A 20,452-nucleotide genomic window follows, 5' to 3' on the forward strand; every position below is an offset into this window, starting at 1 on the left:
GCATCAGCTGCCATGGAAGGATGAGACTAAGACTGTCTGGGGTAACTGTGTTCCAGGCAGAGTTCACAGCAAGTGCCAAGGCCCTGAGGCAGAGTCAACTGTGGGTAGCTGGAGACAATTGAGCAGAGTGGGGGTTAGGACGAAGAAGCAAAGTCAAAGCTGGAGGAATTCATAGGGGCCAGGCCAGTGGGCCTTATGTACTTCAGCTCAAGCTGTCACCTGCCCCTGGACTCTCAGATTTGGTTACTCCATTAGCCCAGAGTGGAAGCTGGACCTGTGCTCTAGGAGGGCCAGTCTCCTCAGCCTGGCGGCCTCTTGAAAGCACATTCCAGACGCAGCTGCCCACGCGGGCCTGTGCGTTATGATTCCAGCGGCTGGGAATGTTTTCAACAGACAGCCGCGTCCTCTCAAAACCTGCCCCAACCCACTCCAAGATGCCCCAGGGGCCTCGACCTCAGATTTGACTCACACCTGGGATGGCCTTCCTGGCCCTGGGGGGCTGAATCAGTTAGACCTGGTCTCCCCAAGACCTAGAGACACCCCCTCGAGCCCCCTCAGTCTGGCAGAGCCAGGAACCTGGCTGGAAGCCCAGACTTTGGAATTTGTGTGCCTTTCTTCACGCCTCAGTCTTCTCTTCTATTCGATGGGGCATCAGATGCCCTAAACCAGTATTTGCCCCGGAGCCAGGGTCTGGTAACTTAGCAGTGAGAAAGTTCTTTCTGCTCCCACTCAAGCATGGGAGGTCTCACTGAGCACTGCCTATATCTGACTCCTACCTCAGCTCTCTGGCTGTGATCCTATCGGTCTGGGAATGTGTCACATGGTCATCTCCTCAAAGTGTTTCTTTTTATGGCTTATCGTCATTATGTCTGCGTATGGTTCTGGCTTTCCACTCCTGATGGTGACATCAATTTTCCTTGTAAAACTTAAGTAAGAAAAATACAAATTTACACAGAAGACAGGTGGAGACAAATGTAATTAAACAGGGAACACAGCGTCAGAGGTTGGAATTTGGGCAACACCGTGTTTCAGAAGCTGTTTGCTTATGTCGGGTTCAGACCCAGAATGTTTTGTCTGATTCATGCCCTGAGATGTTCAGATGAACCTGGGTTGTGTCCGTGTTGAGAAAGGTAGAGAAAGGCCGGGATCTCTAGATGGAAGGAGATGGTATCAGATCCCTGGGGCTGTGTGGACTTTCAACAACAGAAAGTTATTCTCACATTTCTGGAGACCGGAGGGTCAACATCAGGAGCTGTGGGCTGAAATAAAAGTGGGGCGGGGCCGTGCTCCCCCTGGAGGCTCCGGAGGAGGGGGTCCTTTCCACCTCCTCCAGCTTCTGAGGGCTCCAGGCGCCCCTTGGCCTGCGGCCGAGCCCCTCCAGCCTCTGCCTCTGTGGTCACGCGGCCTCCTCTGTGTCTATGTCAAATTTCACTCTGATATTTCTCTTATGAGGACACTTGTGACTGTATTTGGGGCCCACAAGGACGATTTAACTGTATCTGCCAAGACTCTTTTCCCAAATGAGGTAAAACTCACAGCTGCCTGGGGTGAGAACATGGACCTTTCTTTGGGGACCATCAATCAGCTGATCAGAGACTACCCTGGGTTTGTGATCAGGGGGAAAAAAAAAAAAAAAACTATTGAAGGACACTGTGGTGACAACAGAGGCCATCTGAGCGTGGATGGTGGATTAAATTGCAGCTTGGTTATGACAGATAACCTTGCCTTTGGAAGATACAGCCACATGTTTAGAGGGTAAGTGGCACCATCTCTGTGGCTTATTCTCAAATACTGACTTACATAAAAAGATTACGTGTGTGTGTGTGCGTTTTGAGGCATAATGTCAACAATGCACAGGTCAAGAATATAGCTCAGTTTCCACAAACTAAACACATGGGTGTTCCAAAAAAATGCGCAGCACCTAAAACCGCCTCACGATCTCTGGCGCTGGCCCCAAGAGTGACACCCCCATCCTGGTGCCTCGCCCCATAGTTGGCTGTGCCCTGCTGTAGACCGTGACGCAGACGGCCCTCCTTGGGTCAGGCTGCTTCTGCTCAAGTCCATCCACATTGTGGTGTTTCTGGGGTAGAGAATCCCCAGTGCATATATGCTACGTGTATGTACCCACTCTCCTGTTGATGGGGAGCAGAAAGAAGATAGAGAACTGGGGAAGGCAGGAACATGGTGCTCCCTGCACTGGTTTACAACTTTTCTGTAGCTCTGAGGTCTTTCAAAAAACCGCAGTGAGACACCACTCTGCCCCCGCCTAAGATGGCTGTAATCAAAACAATGGACAACCGCCAGCAGCAAGAGGATGTGTAGAAATCAGAACCCTCTGCACGGCTGGTGGGACGCAAGATGGGGCAGCCACCGTGGAAAACAGTCTGGCAGTTCCTCAAAAAAACTAAACATGGAATTATTATATGACCCACTAATTCTACGACACATATACACAGGAGAAATGAAAACACATCCACACACAAACCAGTACACCCACGGCCACGGGGACATAATCCACAGCACCGAAAAGAACCAATGGGGCGCCTGGGTGGCTCAGTCGGTTAAGCGTCCAACTTCGGCTCAGGTCATGCTCTCACAGCTCCGTGAGTTCGAGCCCCACATCAGGCTCTGTGCTGACGGCTCAGAGCCTGGAGCTGCTTTGGATTCTGTCTCCCTCTGTCTCTGTGCTTCCCCAGCACACACTCTGTCTCTCTCTCTCAAAAATAAATGAACACATTAAACTAAAAAAAAAAAAAAAAAGAAGGTGGAAACAACCAAATATCCATCGATAGGTAAATGGTACATACCACGTGTCCACCACGCATGTCCCTCGGCCTCGAGCAGGAGCGCGGCGCCCACACCCGACGTGAACACGCGACGCTCAGGGAGGGAACCAGACACGGGAGGCCACGCGGGGTGTGAGTCCACGTGCGTGAAACGTCCAGAACAGGCTTCTCCCCGGACGGGAAGGGGGCTCGTGGGTGTGGGGGGGCTGGGGGAAGGGAAGTTGAGGCGAATGCTAATGGGGCCGCCTTTCTTTTTAGGCTTATGGAATGTTCTGGAACTAGATAGAGGTTCTAGGTGATGGCTGACAACTGTGTACTGAAAACACTGAGTTGTGTACTTACGTGGGTGAATTGTGCGATGTGTGAACTGTATTTCAATGAAGCTGTTATTAACCTCCATCAACACCCGGGGCAGGACGGCTTCCTGGGCGTGGGTCCCACCCCCGGCACACGGAGCCCAAAGACTGTCCTCCTGGGGGGGAGGGTGGGGACACTCCAGGAAGGGAAGACCCAGTTTTGCCTGGTGGGAAACAGGATGTTATTCCAGGTTTGTGTAATGCGCCCTCTGCCCAGCAAGGTCGTGGATTACCTCGTTCCGTCCTTACAGCCTTCCCTTGCTGGCCCATTTTCCAGAGACACTGAGGCCTGCGGACGTGATACGATCGTGCAGGGTCCCTCAGGCGCTGGCCTCAGGGCTCCGAGTATGGAGACATCCTCTCCCATCTGGAGAGATGCACGGGCCCCCCGGGGCCTGGAAGAGGGAGCAGGGATTCCCCAGAGCTGGAGGGAGGCATCCCAGCTTCTGGCCAGACCGGTTACGCTTCCAACAGGTCAGGCTTATCACCTTGTCTTCGCCCGGGTGCTATTTAAAGGTGCCAGCGGGGGCCCTGGCTGCAGGACCGGGTCTATAGGAGCAGAGGGACAGGGACTGGAGCCCTGGGATGTGGCCTGTGTGGGGCCTTGGGGAAGCTGCTGGCTCACTCGGCCTTGGTTTCCCCATCCGTCAATCCTCTCTGGGCTCTGAGTCTGTGAAGGTTCACTGTGCTCTTCCCAGGATCCAGGGCGCAGGGCGGCTCCCAGTGGGGCTTGGGTGTGTCTGTGTATGAGGAGCAGGTGTGGGTGTAAATGGAGCCACACCATTCCCACCTCCTCGGACATGCCGCTCTGAACGCAGGGGACAGGGTGCTGGCCTCGGTCACCACCCAGGCCTCCTGTCAGCCGGCTACAGACAGGCTCATGTGTCCACCCACCCTCAGCCACCTTCCGGCCCGCAGCTCTCCACCCGCCCCCGCCCCGGCACCCCGCCCCGGCACCCCCGCCCCGGCACCTGTGCGCACAGGACTCCCTAGGCGTTCGCTTGCTTCCCCGCCCACATGCTTCCCCGTGCCCACCCCTCAGTGCAGACCATGCGCCTGCGCCTCTCGCAGAGCCCGGCCTGGCTGACGCGCGCCGGCCAGAGCTCCCCTCCCGGCCTCTGACCCCTGAGCCGCCCCGTTTCCCCCGGTGTCTCACAGATCGCTCGCGCTGCCTGTCCGTCTCTCTCGGCTGCCTTCCCTTGTGTGCCTCAGCCTCCGTCTCTGCAGCTCCGTCGGTCTCTCCCCGTGCTGTCTCCCTCCTCGTCTCTGCAGGCGCGCCCCTCCCACACCCACACCCCCGCAGCCCGCGCCGGCTGGCCCGGTGACTCACGAACGCGCGCCGGCCTCCCCACCCCGCACGACAGGCGCGCGCGGAGGCCGGAGGGTTTTCCCGAGTGGGCCCCGCCTCGCTCCCAGCCCCGCCCCAGTCGCCTCGCTGCCCCGCCCCCGCCCCTCTTGCCCCGCCCCCGAGCCGCCCCATTGGCCAGCCCCGACCTCCCCATTGGTCGGCTCCTTGGCCACCGCCCTGGCCCGCCCTCTCTCCGCCCCACTGTGGAGCGGGCCCCACCCGCGGGGCCCCCTATTGGCCCGCGTGGGCCGGCCCCTCCGGGCGCCCCGCCCCTGCCCCGGCGCCGGCCCCGCCGCGGACGCGCGGGGAAGCAGGAGCTGGCGGCGAGCCGGGCGCGGGGACATGCGCGGCCGCCTGTGGCTGAGCCTGCTGTGGCTGTGGCTGGCGCGGGCGCCTGGAGCCGCGGCGACCGCAAACAGCCCGCGGAGACCGCGCAGCTACCCACACCTGGAGGGCGACGTGCGCTGGAGGCGCCTCTTCTCCTCCACCCACTTCTTCCTGCGCGTGGACCCCAGCGGCCGCGTGCAGGGCACCCGCTGGCGTCACGGCGCTGACAGTGAGTCCGGGCAGGGGGCGCAGGGCAGACAGGCCGGCAGTACCAACAGGGCGGCGTGACAGCGACGATGAGCCGGGCCCTCTAGCGCGCATGGGAGCGACCCAGAGGCTCCTCTGGCTGTGTGCTGTTGGCCAAGTCGCTTCCCGTCCGGAACCTCAGCATTCTCGACTGTGAAATGGGCCCAGCCCACACGGTGGGAGGGTTGGACAGTTAAAGTAAAGGTCACCGAGGAAGCTCCTGGTTCTGGGCCTGGCTCAGCAGCACAGAAAGGTCTTTGCAGAATGGTTGGGGCTGGGGTCACTGGGCCCATTTAAAGAAGGGTGACTGCTGCTCCTGGAAGAGCCCCGGGACGGGGGGGCAGTTAAAATAATGCAGTAGAGACAGAGCTGGGGTCTGGACTCTGGACTCCCCACACTGCAAATCCAAACTCAGGACCTGCCTGAGTTAGGGACCCCTCTATTTCTTCCCAGACACCCTTCTGGTAGATGAGGAAACTGAGGCACAGAGAGGGGAAATGACCTTTCTAGGGTCACACTGCTGGGGTGGGGTCGGGGGTGTTGCTGGGGCTCCTCAATGCCCAGAACCTTGTCAAGTTGGAGTCACCGTCCCTGATGCCCTGCTCAGCAAACGGTAGGCACTCGGTGTTTGTGGAATGCGTGAGGGAAGAGGAAGAATGTATGGGGCAAAGCGAAGCAGGAGCCAGAGATAGCTGGGGACCTAGAACAGCGACCCCACGGGCCCGTCCCAGTCTCTGGAGAGCTCTGAGGCCCAGGTCAGGGAATGGGGTGGGGGGGGGTGGCTAATCACTGGCCACTGCCTGAATCACCACCATTAGGGATAATCACCCCCTGCCCTTCCAGTTGCTTTCATCGGGCTCCCAAGGCTCTCATTAGGTTCACTGGACATGGGCGATGACAGGGGGACTGGCTGGGCCGGTCGATCAGTGGTGGGCACGGGCAGGCAGGGTGGCTTCAGGATGCGTGTGGGGCGTGGATCTGCCGGGTGATTGGCACTGTCACTGCTTCTGTCTGAGCCGCACTTTCCCATCTGGGCAGCAGTGGCGGTGACATGGTTGATGGCTCCATGGGAGGGGGGCGAGGGGGGAGGGGGGAGTTGGAGCTCTTCTCTCCTTCATTAATTCCGTGGTTATTAATTGGGTACCTATTGTATGCTGCCTTGGGCACAGGGGACATAACAGTGATCAGAACAGCCCACCTTCGTGGGGTTCCCACAGCAGAGAATAAAGCAGTAAAACAAGTGAACAGCTAATATGGTAGTTTCACAGGAGGCCACGGAGGGTGCAAAGAAAATGAAAACAGGGTGATGTCCAGGAAATGACTGGGTGGCAGCTTTATCTGAGAGGTCTGGGGCCTCTCCAAGGAGATGGGCTTGAGTTGACTCTCATATAGAGAGAAGAAGCTGGCATGGTGACACATGGGACCACACAGACCCTGTTGGAACACCCCAGAGATGTGGGGTGACCAAGAGGCAGGAAGCACACTCGAGCCAGTGTGAAGGCTCACCCTGGCCCTGCCAAGTGGGAGGACGTCAGCAGGGACGAGGACCACTTTCCTTCCTGACAGAGGAAACAGGAGGGACACAGGCCCCATGCGACATGGAGTGAGCTCCCCATCACCCCAGGCATCCAAGTCCAGGCTGAAGACCAGAGGGCAAGACCTTGACTCCAGATTGGGGCCCAGTACACAGGTCAAGGGTGTAGGCAGCTGCTCATCCCACAGTTCTACCTCACTAGACAGCAGCTCAGAGTGGGGCAGGGCTCATCCAGGGCCACCCATCTGCAGGCCAAAAACTGCCACCCAGTGGCAGCCCAAAGCTGGCTCTGCCACTTCCTAGGCTCGGTTTCCCTCTCCAGGAAGTGGCACAGGAGGCACCTCCCACCCGGGGTTGATGTGTGGGCTTGGTGTGGTGCATACAGTGCTGGCCATACGGTTGGCGCTCAAGCAGTATCAGGGCTGTGCTCACGGAGTTGAGCACAGTGTGCTACGGACACCCCGTGCCCCGCCTCCAGGCCTTTATCTGGACCACGCCTCCCATCTGGAGTCGTCTCCCCGTAACCATGGAAGACGGGGCAGGAGGCCAATTTGGGGGTTGACATGCATCACGTCCGTCACTTGTTCTGACATCATGGCTTGCCCTGGCCGTCCCCTGCCTCCTCTGGGTTGGTTTTCTCAAGCTTGACCTAACTCAGTGCCCTCCTGAGAAAGGCCAGCCCTGCCTCGCTGACTTCCTCCCACTTGGCAGGCGCAGTCCTGCCTTGAGCCTTCACACTGGCTCGAGTGTTCTTCCCGTCCCTCAGTCACCCCCACATCTTTGGGGTGCTCCTGCAGGGCCTGTGTGGTCCCGTGTGTCCCCACACCCAGCACAGGACCAGGCACACAGTAGGTGCTTGGTAAATGTCACCTGAATGAATGAATGAATGAATGAACGGAGAGTGCACAGGTGAGCCGATGGTGGCCCGTGGGCCCTGACTGACCCCCGCCCCCAGGCATCATTGAGATCCGATCCATCCGTGTGGGCGTTGTGGCCCTCAAGGCTGTGCACACCGGCTTCTACGTGGCCATGAACCGCGGGGGCCATCCCTACGGGTCGGTGAGTGCACAGTGTGTGTGGTGTCGGGGGGCAGGGTGTCCAGTGGGGGGGACGGTGTCTGGGGAGCAGGTGGGGTGTCTGGTGGGGGGTGGGGGGTATCTGGGGGCGGGGTGTCCAGTGGGCGGGCAGGTGTCCAGTGGCCTGCCTCACACACTCGACCCCCCGAAGCGGGTCTACACCACCCACTGCAGGTTCCAGGAGCGCATCGAGGAGAACGGCTACAACACCTACGCCTCCCTCCGCTGGCGTCACCACGGTCGGCCAATGTTCCTGGCGCTGGATGGGCAAGGGTCTCCGAGGCGTGGTGGCCGGACACAGCGGCACCACCTGTCCACCCACTTCCTGCCCGTCCTGGTCTCCTGAGGACCCCAGGGGCCACAAGGAGCGGCTGGACGGAGATCCCACAAGATGCCTGAGCTGCGTGCCTGGGGGCCGCGGAGCCCCGGGGCCCTGGCCAAGCACGTCTGGTCCCTCTTCTCCACAAGCATTAACGGGTGTGTGCAGTGTGCCGGGCTGGGGACACTGGAGGACCCCCACAGATGCGGCCTGACCCCCGGGGAGCTCTGGGCTGAGTCTGCGGGGCGGTGGGCGCTGAGCTGAGCACAGGCCACAGGTGTCTGTCCACAGGCTGGGGGGCATGGAGGCCCCACTCGCCACCCCGGCTGGAGACCGAAGGCCCGGGAAGGGCGCTCCGGGCCGGGACACCGCCCAGGGCAAAGGCTCTGAGGCGGGAACCCACTGGTGTCCAAGGCAGGGGGGGATGTCTGAGGGCCAAGGGAGACCGGGCGACATGGATGTGCTGCGGGTCGCGGGTCCCTGTGGCTTCTGTCACCTCACGTGGCACTGGGGACCTTGTCAAGACCTCTGAGACGGGGTGACCCTGGGTTGGGGGGGAGCTGCGTCGTCATGAGGTCCTCAGGAGAGGGAGGCAGAGAGACAGGCAGACCCCGTGCTGCTGGCGGAGAGGACGGAGGAGGGGCCGCGGGCCAAGGGGGCTTCACGTCAGCGTCCTTCGGGGGCTCGGGGGCTCCAGAGCAGCCGTGCCTGCGGCCCACCCGGCGCTCCTGAGCCCTCACCCCCAGCTGAGCCCCCGCAGAAGGAAAGGGGCGGAGCTAAGAGCCCAGGTCCAACCCCCAGCTCTGCAGCCTTGGGTCAGGGGGCCCCACCCTGGCCGCTGTGGGCCGCTCTGCTTGGGGAAGACCGTCCCCAGAGAGGGGGCATGTGCGGACTGGACGCTCCCTGGGGTGAAGGCTCCCCCCGCCCGTGGCCACCCAAACAAATACGCAGTCAGCCGCGGAGCGGGCAGGGGGCTGGGTGGCGCCCCGACAGGCCCTGCCTTGGCTCTCCTTCCGTGACCCCGTGAAGCTGCCGCCGGCCGCCGGGGTCCCGGGGCCGGGCCTGCGGCCGTGGGGCCCGCCAAGGCTGGGGAAGCTGGGCCGCCTCCAGCGCCGACGCAGAAGGAAAAGACGCCAAACTACCTGCTTCTCTTTCTAAGTAGGTGTATTTTTAAATAGCTTTCAAGATACACATATTTTTTCCTTTAAAAAACGTCTGTCGGAGCAGTTTTGTTCTTGTTTGGCTGGTCATCCTGTGGTCCCGAGCCCCCGGCGCCTGGGTTGGGGACTGGCGGCCTGTCCAGGCGTCCCGGAGACCCCGGCCTGGCGGCTCCACCCGGTCTTTCCACAGATCATGCAGGGCCGCACGTGAGCTAAAACGTCCATTTATTTCAAAGCAGTAATAATTTAAAATTATAAAAACCTTTCCGCCGTTGACTGTAGAGGGTGAGGTTAGAGACGAACGGGTGGGGGTGGGGGGCGACGCGCACCCAGGCCCCTGCGGGAGACGCTCCGCGGGGACGGCTGAGCTGGCTCCGGCCTGGCGGCGGCGGTCCCCAAGTCTCAGCCGGCGGCGCGGGGGCGGCGCGGGAGTGGGGGCAGGCGTGGGGGGGCCCTCCAGGCTCCAGCCCCGCAGCGCCCCGACCCCCACCTCCCCCCCACAGGGGGGCCTGGCGCGGGCCGAGGTCCTGGGCCCTCTCTGGGGGGCCGGCAGGGGGCGCTCAGGAGTTGCCGGCTGGGTTCTCGTTGCTGGGCGAGCTGGATGACGATGAGGACGAGGACGACGAGAAGCTCACGCCCGTCAGGCCCGGGGGGTTGGTGGCCGTGTTCTGTCCCGTGAGGCTCTTCCGGCACACGGGGCAGCTGTCGTGCTGTGTGGGGACAGAGGAGGAGGCTGGCGGTTGAAAGGCGGAGCGAGCAGGGTGGGGGTGGGGGTGGGGGGCCCTGGGCCGCAGCGGGGGAAGGGGGCAGCTCACCTGCTGCAGCCAGGGCACGATGCAGGCGTCGTGGAAGAGGTGGCTGCAGGGCAACTGCCGCACGCGCTCCCCCAGCCCGTAGTCGTCCTTGCACACGGGACACTCCAGCCCGGAGCCTGCGGGGTGGGGAGCCGGTGACAGCCAAGACCCGGGGGGACCCTGCCCCCGGTCAGGAAAGGGGGGAGGGCCACTCACCTACGTGTTCCTCGGTGACAGGGACGGTGGGGAGGGCCTGGATCTTCTCTTTGTCTGCAGGCGGGGGGCCCGTGTTTTCAAACTGATTGAGGAGCTGAAAGACAAGAGCCAGAGTGCGGGGAGCTCGGCAGGCAGGCGCGGCCCCTCGCCCCGTGCGGCTCTGAAACGCGAGCCTGGGTTACCTGCAAAAGCACCAAGGCTGCGTTCTCCCGGGTCCCTGGACACCTCCCTCTCCCTCCCCCGCCCCGCCGCTGAAGCTGAGCCCCCACACGCCTGCCCCCTATTCTGCTTGTTCAGTCGGGGTCACCTGGCACCCAGCGCGGAGGCTCCCACCCCGCATCCTCTCGTCGGCCAGACCAGACCAGAGAGCTGGGCCCAGCTTTGGCCAAGTTCACCACCAGTTCACCAGCTGAAGGCCACAGAGGTGGCAGCATTCCCACCTCGCTAGGGCCACCAAGGTCATGGTGAACACCCCGTCCCCGGGACAGCTCAGGAGGAGAATGTGGAAATCCACACGGGGCGCCCCAGCCTCAGACTGGGAGTTATGGGGAGCAGGGCATTCACACAAGGGACATCCTTGTCCCCAGAAGGAAGATGGCGACACCCCGGTCAGTGCCCGCCTCCGGGAGGCCACCCCGTACCTGCGTGATGATGGCATCCAGGCCGTTGGCCCCCCAGGCGTAGTCCATCGGGTTTGAGTGCAGGACACCCCTGGGCAGAGAGGTCTGGGGTTCAAGTGGCGGAGGGGCCGGGGCAGGGCGCGAGGGGACCCGCCCACCTACTCACCAGGGGCCCAGGCCCAGGCTGGGGATGCTGGCAGGAGTGATGATGCCATTGACCAGCTGCTGGATGATCCTGGAACAGAGCGGGGCCAGGCCTGTGGTCAGCGCCCTCCAAGGCTGGGCACCCCCAGGGGAGGCAACAGAGGACACACGTGTCCAGCTTTGAAATTCATGATGTTTTAAATGTTGTGTTTTCAACCAATAAGATTTGCAATCAAACGAAGACCCAGAAAAGCGTCTACCTTGCTGATTATCGGGCCAGCTCTCCCCAAGGCCCGGACAGTGCCCGTCAATGTACGGCCACACCTGCTATCTATTTTATAATTTGGGGGATGGGGATCCCCAGCCCTGCTGTTTGCAGGGGCCCCCCAACGTGCCGGCTGAGGTCACGGTGAAGCCAGGCGGGCGGGCGGGGGAGGGCCCGTTACAGGGCAGCTCACGAACACGAGACACCTGGGCCGGCGGGGCAGCCCAGGCCACGTCCCAGGCACCGGGCAGAGCAGAGCGTGTTGGGCTCCCTGAGACACAGGCACTTCTGCACACGGCCCAGTCCTATCTGTGACGACGCTGGAGAAGCCTGGCCCTGTCTTCCCTGGGGAGTGGGGTCCTCAGAGGAATGTTTCTCTTTTATCCCAAGTCCTTCTGAACAAGCCTCGGGTTACGGAGAAGCTGTTTGCGGTGGCGACGCCGACACAGAGGGGGCTCGGGGCTTTTCGGTGGAGCAGGGGGCCAGAATGGAGGGCACGAGTGGACGAGAGGCCCCCAGACACCCCTGCACACCCCCATTGGCATGGGGGCTCTGGCTGGATGCACAGGGGAAGCGCCATGCCCACAGGTCAGCCCAGAGATAGCATCTGCCCCTTCGTGCCCACAGAACCTTCTGGAAGGGCAGGTGGTCAGGCTGCCTAAGTTGGGGTGGGGCAGGCTGTGCAAGACTCTCAAGAGCACCCTCACCCTTCCAGCGTGGGGACGCCTTCGTGCCGCCCGGTGGCTCGTCGTGCGGTGAGGCGGGCGCGAGGCTGCCGGGCGCCGTACCGGTGCCGGGAGTGCTGCTCTCTCTCCCGACGGCTCTCGGGGTCCCTGCCCTCATCGGCCTGCACCCCAGGAGGGAACGTGGGGATCTCAAAGCTGTCGTCGAAGATGCCGAAAGCAAACTGCCCATAGCCCTGTGGCAGTGTGAACAGGTGCTGGTCCACGTTCTGTGGGGAGGAGGACCGTGTGACCACGGGTGGGGTCGGGAGCCCTGAGCGGCCACCTGGGTCCTGCTCCACCCGGCCCCTTGCTGGGACCCCACGTCTCCTCCGTGCACCACAGGGCACCGTCCCGGGGACACAGCAGGGGAGCCTTGGTGTGTGTGTGAGAGAAAGGAGGAAGGGCAGGCTCCGGTGGCCAAGGGTCAGGTGGGAAGAGCAGTCCACGTTGGGAGGGAGGGGAGGGGTGAGGAGGGCAGGGGAGGGAGGGCAATCTGGGGCCTGACTCACCTCGAATGGTGGCCTGCTCTGGTCCGTGGGGGCTGTGGAGGGGGCGGAACCATTCTCCGTACTCCTGGGAGGACGGGGTGTCCTGGGTCAGGAGAGAGGGAGGCCCTCTCCACCTCTCACCCCTGCCCACCACGGCCCGTCCAGGCTCTGCCTGCCCACAGCCCTGCCCATCCCGAGGGGCCTGGGTGCTGCCGGCATGTGCCTGGGCTGCGTTACCTGGTCTCTTCTGGAAGCTCCTCAATAAAACCAGACTCGCATCTGGGGCAGATGTAATCCTGCGGAGGAGAGGGCGGGTGAGTGCAATCTCGGGGGTCCCGGCCTCTGTGCTGTTAGCAGTGCCTGTGGGGTCCCCGGACACCCCCACCTCAGGCTGCACCGCAGCTACCACCTCTGTGTGGTATTGACTGGAGCCACCTCGACCTGCCCCTCGGTGCAGCCGAGGCCTGACTCGGGTGACGTCCCTGCCGTGCCTCAATGCTCCTGTGCTCCTCAGGTGACGAAACTTACCGAGGTTCCAGGCCTCCGCTCAGCCACTCAGCTGCCGAAGGCTCTGACAGCACCTGCACCACACAGGGCAGCTGGTGTGGGTCCACCTAGCAGTTCCCGACTTGTGCGGATGTGACAACACTGTGAGTGACCCCCTTCTGCACGTAAAGGCGCCTGCCCTAAGCTCCTGGGGGTACAGGACGGGCTGTCACCCAGGACTATCGAGGCCTCAGCAGCTCAGCTCCCAAGAAGGAGGTCACTGAGGGCAGGAAGCGCCACCTGGGCCAAGGGACCAGCCTGTGGGTGTCCCGTGGTGGCGTCTCCGGAACATTCCAGTGGCCCTGGGACAGGCCCTGTGGCCCCAGACTGCAGCGTGACCCCACCCCCCGGCCATGCTCCCCCAAGCCCACCAGTCAGATGGGAGAGAAGTGACGTCCCGACTAGAGACTGCAAGACGGGCCCTGTGGGCCACAAGGTGTGCGAACACCAGCACCACACCTGTGGGTCAGGGGCTTGCACAAGTGTCCAAAAGCCACACAAACAGGAAGACACAAGACACAAGCGCAAGCTGTGCTTCTACCTAAGGTGACGTTTCAGAAGCACTGTCCCCACGTGCCGAGCAGGAGACAAGGAGGGGTCGCCCACGGCCCCGCGGGAGCCCCCACCAGGGCAGTGTGGCCGCCGCAGCATGTGCCGTGGCCTCCCCGCTTCCCCTGCCGCCAAAAGCAAAGGAGGGGGTCTGGGGTCAAAGGACAATCTGAGTCAAGTGGGGGGGACAGGAAGGAGCTGCACCAACCACAGCGGCTGGCAGCAGAACACATAAAGAGCTCTAAGAATTCAACAACAAAAACTCAAACAACCCAGCTAAAAAATGACCAAAGAATCAAAACAGTTCTCCAGAGACCTACAATCGGCGACAGGCCCGCAGAATGACACTCGACGCCGTCGGGCAAAGGCAAACCCGACCCGTGAGACACCGCCTCACGGCCGCCAGGACGCCAGGCTCAGGCGACAATGGTTACGCGTCCCTCGCGAGGTGGAGGAACCAGAAGCCCCGCCGCCCGGGGGGCACGAGGAGCGGCGGCCTCTCTGGACGGCAGGCCTGCGGGCAGTTCCTTGTCAGACCAAACCCGGGGTCACCGCACGACACTGGGACCCCACCACACGGCCCTGGCACACACCCGGGAGAAACGGACACGCACGTCCACGCAACCCCACGTGCACAGATGACAGTGCCCACCGCGCACGCGCACGTCCCTCGGCCGTGAGCACGAGCGAGGCGCCCCCACCCGCCGCCCCGCGGACGGACCCCGAACACACGACGCTCAGGGCGGGAACCAGACACGGGAGGCCACGCGGGTGTGAGTCCGCGTGCGTGACGCGTCCGGAACAGGCTCCTCCCGGGGCGGGAAGAGGGTCGTGGGGGCGGGGAGGCAGAGGGGGAGTGCGGGTGAATGCTAACGGGGACAGGACTTCCTTTTAGGGTGAGGGAATGTTCTGGAAGTGGATAGAGGAGGTGGGTGCAGGGCTCTGAGTGTATGGAAAGCGCCGACTTCCACACTGTGACAGAGGGACTGTAACTCGACAGCCACCAGGAGGCGCGGGGACAGCGACCCTTGTCCTCCCAAGTGGGGACGGGGGGTAACGGGCAGCCCTCGGACTGTTCGCCGCAGTGGGAGACGGCCGTGTGAGGGTCTGTGGACAAGCCAGGGCTCTCACCGCCTGGTGCAGCCCCAAGAGGGCGATGTGGCTGCAGGTGTCTGCGATGGTCTTGGTCAGGACGCTGGGAGCCAAGCCCTTAGCGTGGCCACGTCACAGACGACAGCAGGAGTCTGCCCAGGGCTCCCCTTGGCTCAGGGGCGGGGGAAGGTCCCGGCCCCCCGTGGACCCTGCTGGAGCCCACCCCCGCCCCCGCCCTACACATGAGCCGTAAATCCGACGTGCGCCTGCCCTCTGCAACCAGGATGGTGGCGTTGGGGGGGACCTTCGTGAGAAGCGGTCCCTCCTTTCCTCTGAGCACGCCGCCTGCCCCCAGCCTCCGCGCTGCCCCGGGCAAGGCTGGAAGAGCCCGCGCAGGACTGGTGAGCCAGGCGGCCTCCGCCTGAACCTCAGCCAGACCTGCTGGAAACACAAGCTCTTCTCCCGCTACCAAGGCTCGGAGGCCCAGCCCACATGGCGCACCAGAACCTCATCCGACTGCCTGCTCTGCACTCGCTCTGTGGTCCGCTCCGAACACCCTGGCCCGCCCACTCCCACTTCCCTGCCCCGTCCAGGCCGCCGCCACCTGCCCTCTCTTCTCAGGGCCTGCACGCCATCCCCCTTGCCGGAGCATTCTCCCCCAGATAGCTACCTGGCTTGCCCCCTCTTGGAAGTCGGGTCTCTGCTCAAACGTCACATCCTGGCTGCAAGCCTCGGTCTCCCCACCTGTAAACGGAGGATGGCCTCAACCCTAGGGCTCTGAGATCCAGCAGCCACTGAGGACGAGAGCCATGGCTCAGCTGCTGGCTGCCGGCAGGGCCCTGCCTCCATGCTCTCTAGCCCCATGCAAGGCCCACGCTGAGCCACGGGCCACCTGACACCTGGGATTTCAGGCAGGGCTCCGGCCTCGGCTTGTATGCAGCGGGGAAGGGACCAGATCTGGGGGTGTCCCAATGCTCTCCTCTCCTCCAAGGGCACACCCTTCTGCTTCCTGTTAAATCAGAGTAGCCAGGAAGAGCAGCCTGCATCCAAGCAAGCAGACACCGGATGGACGTTTGCCTCCCACGGGGCAGAGCCTCCGTCCCGAGCCCAGGTCCAGGCGGTGACAGCCCCGCTTCCAAGATGCTGGCTGGCCCTAACTCGGGAGCGCCTGTCTCCGGCTGACGGCTCCTCACCATGAAGTAGTTACTTCTCCTCCTGGGAGGGGGAGAGGGAGCCAAGGGGACCGCGCCAGCATCATCAGCAGTGCCAGAGCACCAACGGCAGGACAGACAGACACTAAACTCACTGAGCACTTGCTCCCTGTGCTCGGCCCCAATGACTTGGCTAGGAGGTGTAATTCGGCCCCTCCTCGGTGACAGGGAGGACACGGGGGCTCAGACCAGGGAGTGGCCTGCCCAGGTCCCCCAGGGTCAGCCCTTGGGAGCAGGCGGCACCCCTTATTCAGGTACGCCTTCACACCACGGCCAGGCTAGAAGGGTTAAATCAGGGAAACCTGGGCGGGGGGTAGAGAGGTGGCTGGCCCCACGGCATCGCCTCTGGACAGGGACCCAGACCTTCGTGGGCCCCAGCCCCTCTGGGCCCCTCCAGGGGAGGCAGAACCCAAGTGCAGAGGTGCATCCAGGGGCATGGACTCAGCCCCAAACACAGACCTGACGGGACACCCAGGCCCCAGCAGCCCGTGGACCCCAGGAACGCACTCGCTGCCCCACACAGCCCTCCTCAGCTGCCACTGGGCAGAGAGGTGCCCAGAGCCCACGGAAAGGCCCACTCTGCTCCCACCACATCCCACATTGACCCCACCTGTCCCCCAAGCGTCCCCACTGGAGGCCAAGGTGCAGAGCCGAACCAGGACCTGGCAGCGTGGGAGGCCCGCTGGGAGCCAGTGATGCTTCCACACAGAGCCCAGCAGATGTTTCAACCTTCCTGGATCTTCCCAGGGTGCTTCTGACACCACTGCTAGGGACGGGGACCCCATGTGACACAACACGTGTGCCCACGGTGCTGGGGGCCCCCTCCTCACTTCAGCCTCCCAACAGTGCCATGTGACTCAGAGGCCTGGGCGCCCTCGGACATGGCTCTGCCCAGCATCCGGCCACCTCTTTGGGGCTCAGCTCACTTCCTCCCCAGCCAACTTCAGAAGCAGAGCAAACGCTCCCCTCCCCGAGCACCCACTGTGTGGAGTTGCAGGGCGGGGTCTGTGTCCCCCAGAGGGGCAGCCCACACATCGGGGCACCTAGGTTTCTGCAGCAGAAAATAGATGGTCGGTCACGGGGCGGGACCTCGCCGCCACAGCGCACAGCCTGCAGCCCATGCACACACAGCCGTCAAATGGCTGCACGGTGCCTGGGGAGGCAGGCCTGGGCCCAGGTGCCCCATAGGGAGGACTCCACTTATTCTGCTAAAAATCGGGGGCCAGGACTCCTCGATGCCCCTCGAGGGGCAAAGAGGACGTGTAGCCTGAGGTGTGAAGAGAGCAAGGGCAGATGCCCACGGCCACTGGGCGCAAACCACGGGCTGGCTCCCCTCCTTCCAGCGCCTTCCAGGTCCACCTCCTGCCCATCACACACTCGGGATGTTTCTGAGAAGGACACCAGTCACCAGCAATGAGACGGCGGCTGGAGTAGGGCCATCGGAGGCACCACCTGCAGCGAGGAGCTCAGGACGCAAGGACCATGGCTGGCGGGGGAGGATGCAGCCCGGACTCTGCCGCCTGCTCAGCCCACCTGCTGGGAACCTGTACCTCCTAGGAGTCGGCCCGGGACGGCCCTGCAGTCACCCCACACAAACCCGAACACCCAGCGCATCGCGAGCGCTGCCGTTTCCTGGGCAGGATCGAGTCTGGGCTTGTGCACCTGCCTCCGAGGCCCTCAAGCCAGCCGGCCCGCCTGGGTCCTGCTCCCACATGCCCTGCTCGGCTCGGCCGCCTCCCGTTCCCGCGCCCTGGGAGGTGCGCCCTGGGAGCACGGGGCTCCCCTATGAACGTGTACTCCCACAGGGCCCCACCGAGTGGGCACAGGTTATCTCGTCAAACCCATTTTGCAGACAGGAAACGGAGGTCCTGGGAAGGTGAGCACCTCACCCAGAGCCTGCCGAGAAGCACCTGGAAACCAAGCGCGATCTCAGTGCCTCACAAGGTGACAAAAATCAAAGGTAAGAACTGCACAGAAACCAACCCCAATGCCCTACAGCAGACTTGACCCTAGAGGGGACCGCCCTACAGCACACCGGCCCTACAGCAGACCAAAGTCGGCGCTACCTTCCCATGAACAGAACACGGTGCGTGCTGGCTGGGACCTTCCACCGCTACCAGGTTAGGAGGCAACCTTCCCGCTCCCAGAACAGCAGGTGTGCCCTTACTGGTAACCAGCCACCCTGTCTACTGGGCCGCATGGAATCCTCCTTCCAACCCACAAACAGGCACACAAATAGCTTACTGCCGTTTGCCTCCGTAGAATTTACCAGCATTCCTAACTGAACATTGGCAATCACTTATCCAACACTGGCTCCCTGACCAGCCTATAAACTGGGAGGACAAAGGTCAAGGACACCTTGTCACCACTGGATTCTGTGCTGAGGAAGGTCCTCCCCAATCCAGTGACAGCTGCAAGAGGTCAGGGTGCTCCGGGTCCAAGGCCACATGGCCAGGAAGTGGGCACACCTGGTCAGGCCCCAGGAAGGGAGGCCCAGAACAGGCCATGCAGACTGCCCAGCCCCAGGCCCCCCTCGGCTCCAGGCAGGCCACCCTGTGGACAGCCTGGGTGCCAGGGCCTGTCCTGGGCTCACAGCAGCCACAAGGGGCTGCACGCAACTAACTTGGGCTGGCGAGCTGTCAGGCCACCAGCCCCCTCCTGCCGTGGTCGCGGTAGAGAAAGACAGAGCTGGGGCTGCAGAGAGCCGGAAGAGGCGGGACTGGGGCAAGTGTCAGCTCCCCCAGCAGGTGCTCACACAGCTGAGGTTTCATTTTATTCCTCCCTCCTCCTGGGGAGGAGGCAGCCTCTTGTTTCTGGAAGCTGCGCCTCCCTACCTTTTCTTGCTTTCTGGGCCTACGCACTGCTCTCTACTCCCAGCCTGACTTTAGCCCGCTTCCTTCCTCTGTGGTTGGGATGATCCTCAGGATCCTTCCCCTGGCCCCCTCCTCCCAAGGGTCCCCACTGCTGGAAAAGGCAGAACTGAGTCTGACTCTGAGATGAGAACAGCCTCCACCCACCACCCAGGCGACTGTGGGGAGCATGCGGGCCAGAGATAAAGTACAAGGAGCACCTAGAAAGCGCTCGGTAAATCCTCCCCACCTGCAGGACCTCCCCAATCCCGTGCCTCCCTCCTGCCGCTCGGTGGGAGCGGTGGGAGCGGGCCCTGGGGCAAATGTCAGGGCGTCAAGGCCCCGGCTGCCCTGCCCTGCCCGGCGCTTCCCCTGGCTTCATTTTTCCCACCTGTAACGTAGGAGACGGTCCGACGAGACCACCGCTTTCCCGGCGGCCTGGAGCAGGGGGGCACGGGCCCCAACCCAGACCTGGACCCGCTGATTAGGCACTTCTGGGGTGCGGAACCTGGAACCCCTCCCGCACCACACGGTTTGGGAAACGTTGGCCTGAACGAGCAGAAAGCAACACCTGGCCGCAGGCGGGCCTCAAGCCGCCCCTCACCCCCACCCCCGACTCCAGGGAAGCACAAGAGCGCAGGCTCGGTCACAAGTCCGCCCGGGGCCGTCAGGCCCGGCCAGGTACACAGTCGTCCGGCCTCGACCGCGGCGAAGCGGGCAGGAGGGCTCGGCGGGGCGGCCCGCAGCGCCGGCCACGCGCGCCGGGAACGGCCCCCGGCGACACCCCCGGGGTCCGATTCCGCCACCTCCCGCCTGCAGGGCGACGCGCCGAGCGCAGGTCACGCGGCCTCGGCGGGCCTCAGTTTCCCCGTCGGGGACCCAGCGGCCTCCCCGCCGCGCATCTGGGATCATTCGCCCCACTGCTTCCCCGGGGGCGGGCCCGGCCTCCAGGCCCTCCGCAGAGACCCGGGCCAACGCTGCCCAGGCCTCAGTTTCCCCGTAGGGGCCAGCTCGCCTCAGGCCGAGGGAGAGAGCCCCCGCCCGCCGCCCCGGCCCGGGCCTCACCGGCAGGCGCGGCACGATCTCGACCGAGCAGCAGTGGCAGAAATACCGTCCGGGCTGCGGCGACGCCTCGGCCATGGCCACTGCCGCCGCCTCCGCGCCGCCCGCCCCCCGCGCGCGGCGCCCGCCGCCCGCCGCCGGCCGTTTGCTGCTCCCTTGCCGGCCGACGCGCCCGCGCACGCTCACGCAAGGCACGCAAGGCACGCACGGCGTGGGGTGGAGGAGCGCGCGGGAGCGGGGCGGGCGGCGCGCGAGGCAGGCGCCTGCCGGGGCGACGGTGGTCGCGGAGGGACAAACTAGGTTACGGGCGCCTCTCGCACAGGGCTCCGAGTAAGGGGACCCGAGCCAGGCCTGGAAGCCCAAGGACGGCGCTGGGAGAGGCGGGGCCGAGTCTCCTTGGCAACCCGGAGCGGGGAGCGGGGGGTGTGGCTGGGGGGCGAGGCCTGGCGCCGCGGCCGCGGGGAGGCCGAGGGGCGGGGCCTGCGCGGGGCGGGGTCGAGCCCCTCCTCTCCGAAATACTGAAGGCCTCCACTTCCCTCCAAGCGTCTTCCGTCCCAAGTGGCACCTTTGTGGCCCCCCCCGCCGTCCTCACTGGTTCTGGGCACCGGGCGCACTCTCACCTCCGGCCTTTGCACTTGCTGTGCCCCCGCCGGCTGCGCCCCAGACACCTTGCGTCACTTTCTTCCTCATTTTCTTCTTTCCACCTGGCGAACCGGAGGGTCGGCTCCACAGTGGAAGG

The 20,452-nt window shown here is 63.5% G+C and overlaps 3 protein-coding genes across 7 annotated transcripts; 1 reads left to right on the forward strand and 2 right to left on the reverse strand.

The window, feature by feature from the left end:
• Window positions 1-353: 353 nt before the first annotated feature.
• LOC120242367 lies at window positions 354-4,469 on the reverse strand. Of its 3 annotated transcripts, none has more exons than XM_039248098.1 (4): window positions 3,768-4,046; window positions 3,129-3,306; window positions 2,808-2,992; window positions 354-925 (listed from the first exon to the last, which is right to left on the reverse strand). In XM_039248098.1, exons 1-4 carry the CDS (start codon window positions 3,942-3,944, stop codon window positions 908-910), a joined length of 558 nt encoding a protein of 185 aa, XP_039104029.1. In that variant the 5' UTR covers window positions 3,945-4,046; the 3' UTR covers window positions 354-907. The 3 variants fall into 3 exon arrangements, 2 of the variants coding, with proteins under 2 accessions (XP_039104029.1, XP_039104028.1); XR_005531058.1 differs by lacking the exon at window positions 354-925 and adding exons at window positions 959-1,150; window positions 4,299-4,469 and having other exon boundaries at window positions 3,129-3,882; XM_039248097.1 differs by lacking the exon at window positions 354-925 and adding an exon at window positions 959-1,150.
• A 332-nt stretch (window positions 4,470-4,801) lies between these two features.
• Window positions 4,802-9,256, forward strand: FGF22 (fibroblast growth factor 22). 2 transcript variants are annotated; one of them, XM_039248068.1, is made up of 3 exons: window positions 4,802-5,046; window positions 7,553-7,656; window positions 7,825-9,256. In XM_039248068.1, exons 1-3 carry the CDS (start codon window positions 4,833-4,835, stop codon window positions 8,017-8,019), a joined length of 513 nt encoding a protein of 170 aa, XP_039103999.1. In that variant the 5' UTR covers window positions 4,802-4,832; the 3' UTR covers window positions 8,020-9,256. The 2 variants fall into 2 exon arrangements, with proteins under 2 accessions (XP_039103999.1, XP_039103998.1); XM_039248067.1 differs by having other exon boundaries at window positions 7,848-9,256.
• A 104-nt stretch (window positions 9,257-9,360) lies between these two features.
• RNF126 (ring finger protein 126) lies at window positions 9,361-19,880 on the reverse strand. Of its 2 annotated transcripts, none has more exons than XM_039248066.1 (9): window positions 19,717-19,880; window positions 12,642-12,700; window positions 12,426-12,489; window positions 11,899-12,143; window positions 10,949-11,017; window positions 10,804-10,873; window positions 10,163-10,256; window positions 9,968-10,083; window positions 9,361-9,862 (listed from the first exon to the last, which is right to left on the reverse strand). In XM_039248066.1, exons 1-9 carry the CDS (start codon window positions 19,789-19,791, stop codon window positions 9,713-9,715), a joined length of 942 nt encoding a protein of 313 aa, XP_039103997.1. In that variant the 5' UTR covers window positions 19,792-19,880; the 3' UTR covers window positions 9,361-9,712. The 2 variants fall into 2 exon arrangements, with proteins under 2 accessions (XP_039103997.1, XP_039103996.1); XM_039248065.1 differs by having other exon boundaries at window positions 12,426-12,507.
• Window positions 19,881-20,452: the final 572 nt, after the last annotated feature.

Source organism: Hyaena hyaena, unplaced genomic scaffold (assembly GCF_003009895.1).
Source record: "Hyaena hyaena isolate Hyena2069 unplaced genomic scaffold, ASM300989v1 scaffold_302, whole genome shotgun sequence".
NCBI lineage: Eukaryota > Metazoa > Chordata > Mammalia > Carnivora > Hyaenidae > Hyaena > Hyaena hyaena.

Excerpts from the sequence above, each read along its gene's own strand:
- LOC120242367 (XM_039248097.1), bottom strand. The coding sequence starts at position 3,944 with ATGTCCGAGGAGGTGGGAATGGTGTGGCTCCATTTACACCCACACCTG. Across the intron at positions 3,307-3,767 it reads GATGGGGAAACCAAGGCCGA|GCAAAACTGGGTCTTCCCTT; the intron begins GTGAGCCAGCAG and ends GTTTCCCACCAG. Across the intron at positions 1,151-2,807 it reads ACATGCGTGGTGGACACGTG|AGATCCCGGCCTTTCTCTAC; the intron begins GTATGTACCATT and ends CCTTCCATCTAG.
- FGF22 (XM_039248067.1), top strand. The coding sequence starts at position 4,833 with ATGCGCGGCCGCCTGTGGCTGAGCCTGCTGTGGCTGTGGCTGGCGCGG. Across the intron at positions 5,047-7,552 it reads CTGGCGTCACGGCGCTGACA|GCATCATTGAGATCCGATCC; the intron begins GTGAGTCCGGGC and ends CCCCGCCCCCAG. Across the intron at positions 7,657-7,847 it reads GGGGCCATCCCTACGGGTCG|GTTCCAGGAGCGCATCGAGG; the intron begins GTGAGTGCACAG and ends CACCCACTGCAG.
- RNF126 (XM_039248065.1), bottom strand. The coding sequence starts at position 19,791 with ATGGCCGAGGCGTCGCCGCAGCCCGGACGGTATTTCTGCCACTGCTGC. Across the intron at positions 12,144-12,425 it reads AGAGCAGGCCACCATTCGAG|AACGTGGACCAGCACCTGTT; the intron begins GTGAGTCAGGCC and ends TCCTCCCCACAG. Across the intron at positions 11,018-11,898 it reads GGCGTCCCCACGCTGGAAGG|GATCATCCAGCAGCTGGTCA; the intron begins GTGAGGGTGCTC and ends GCTCTGTTCCAG.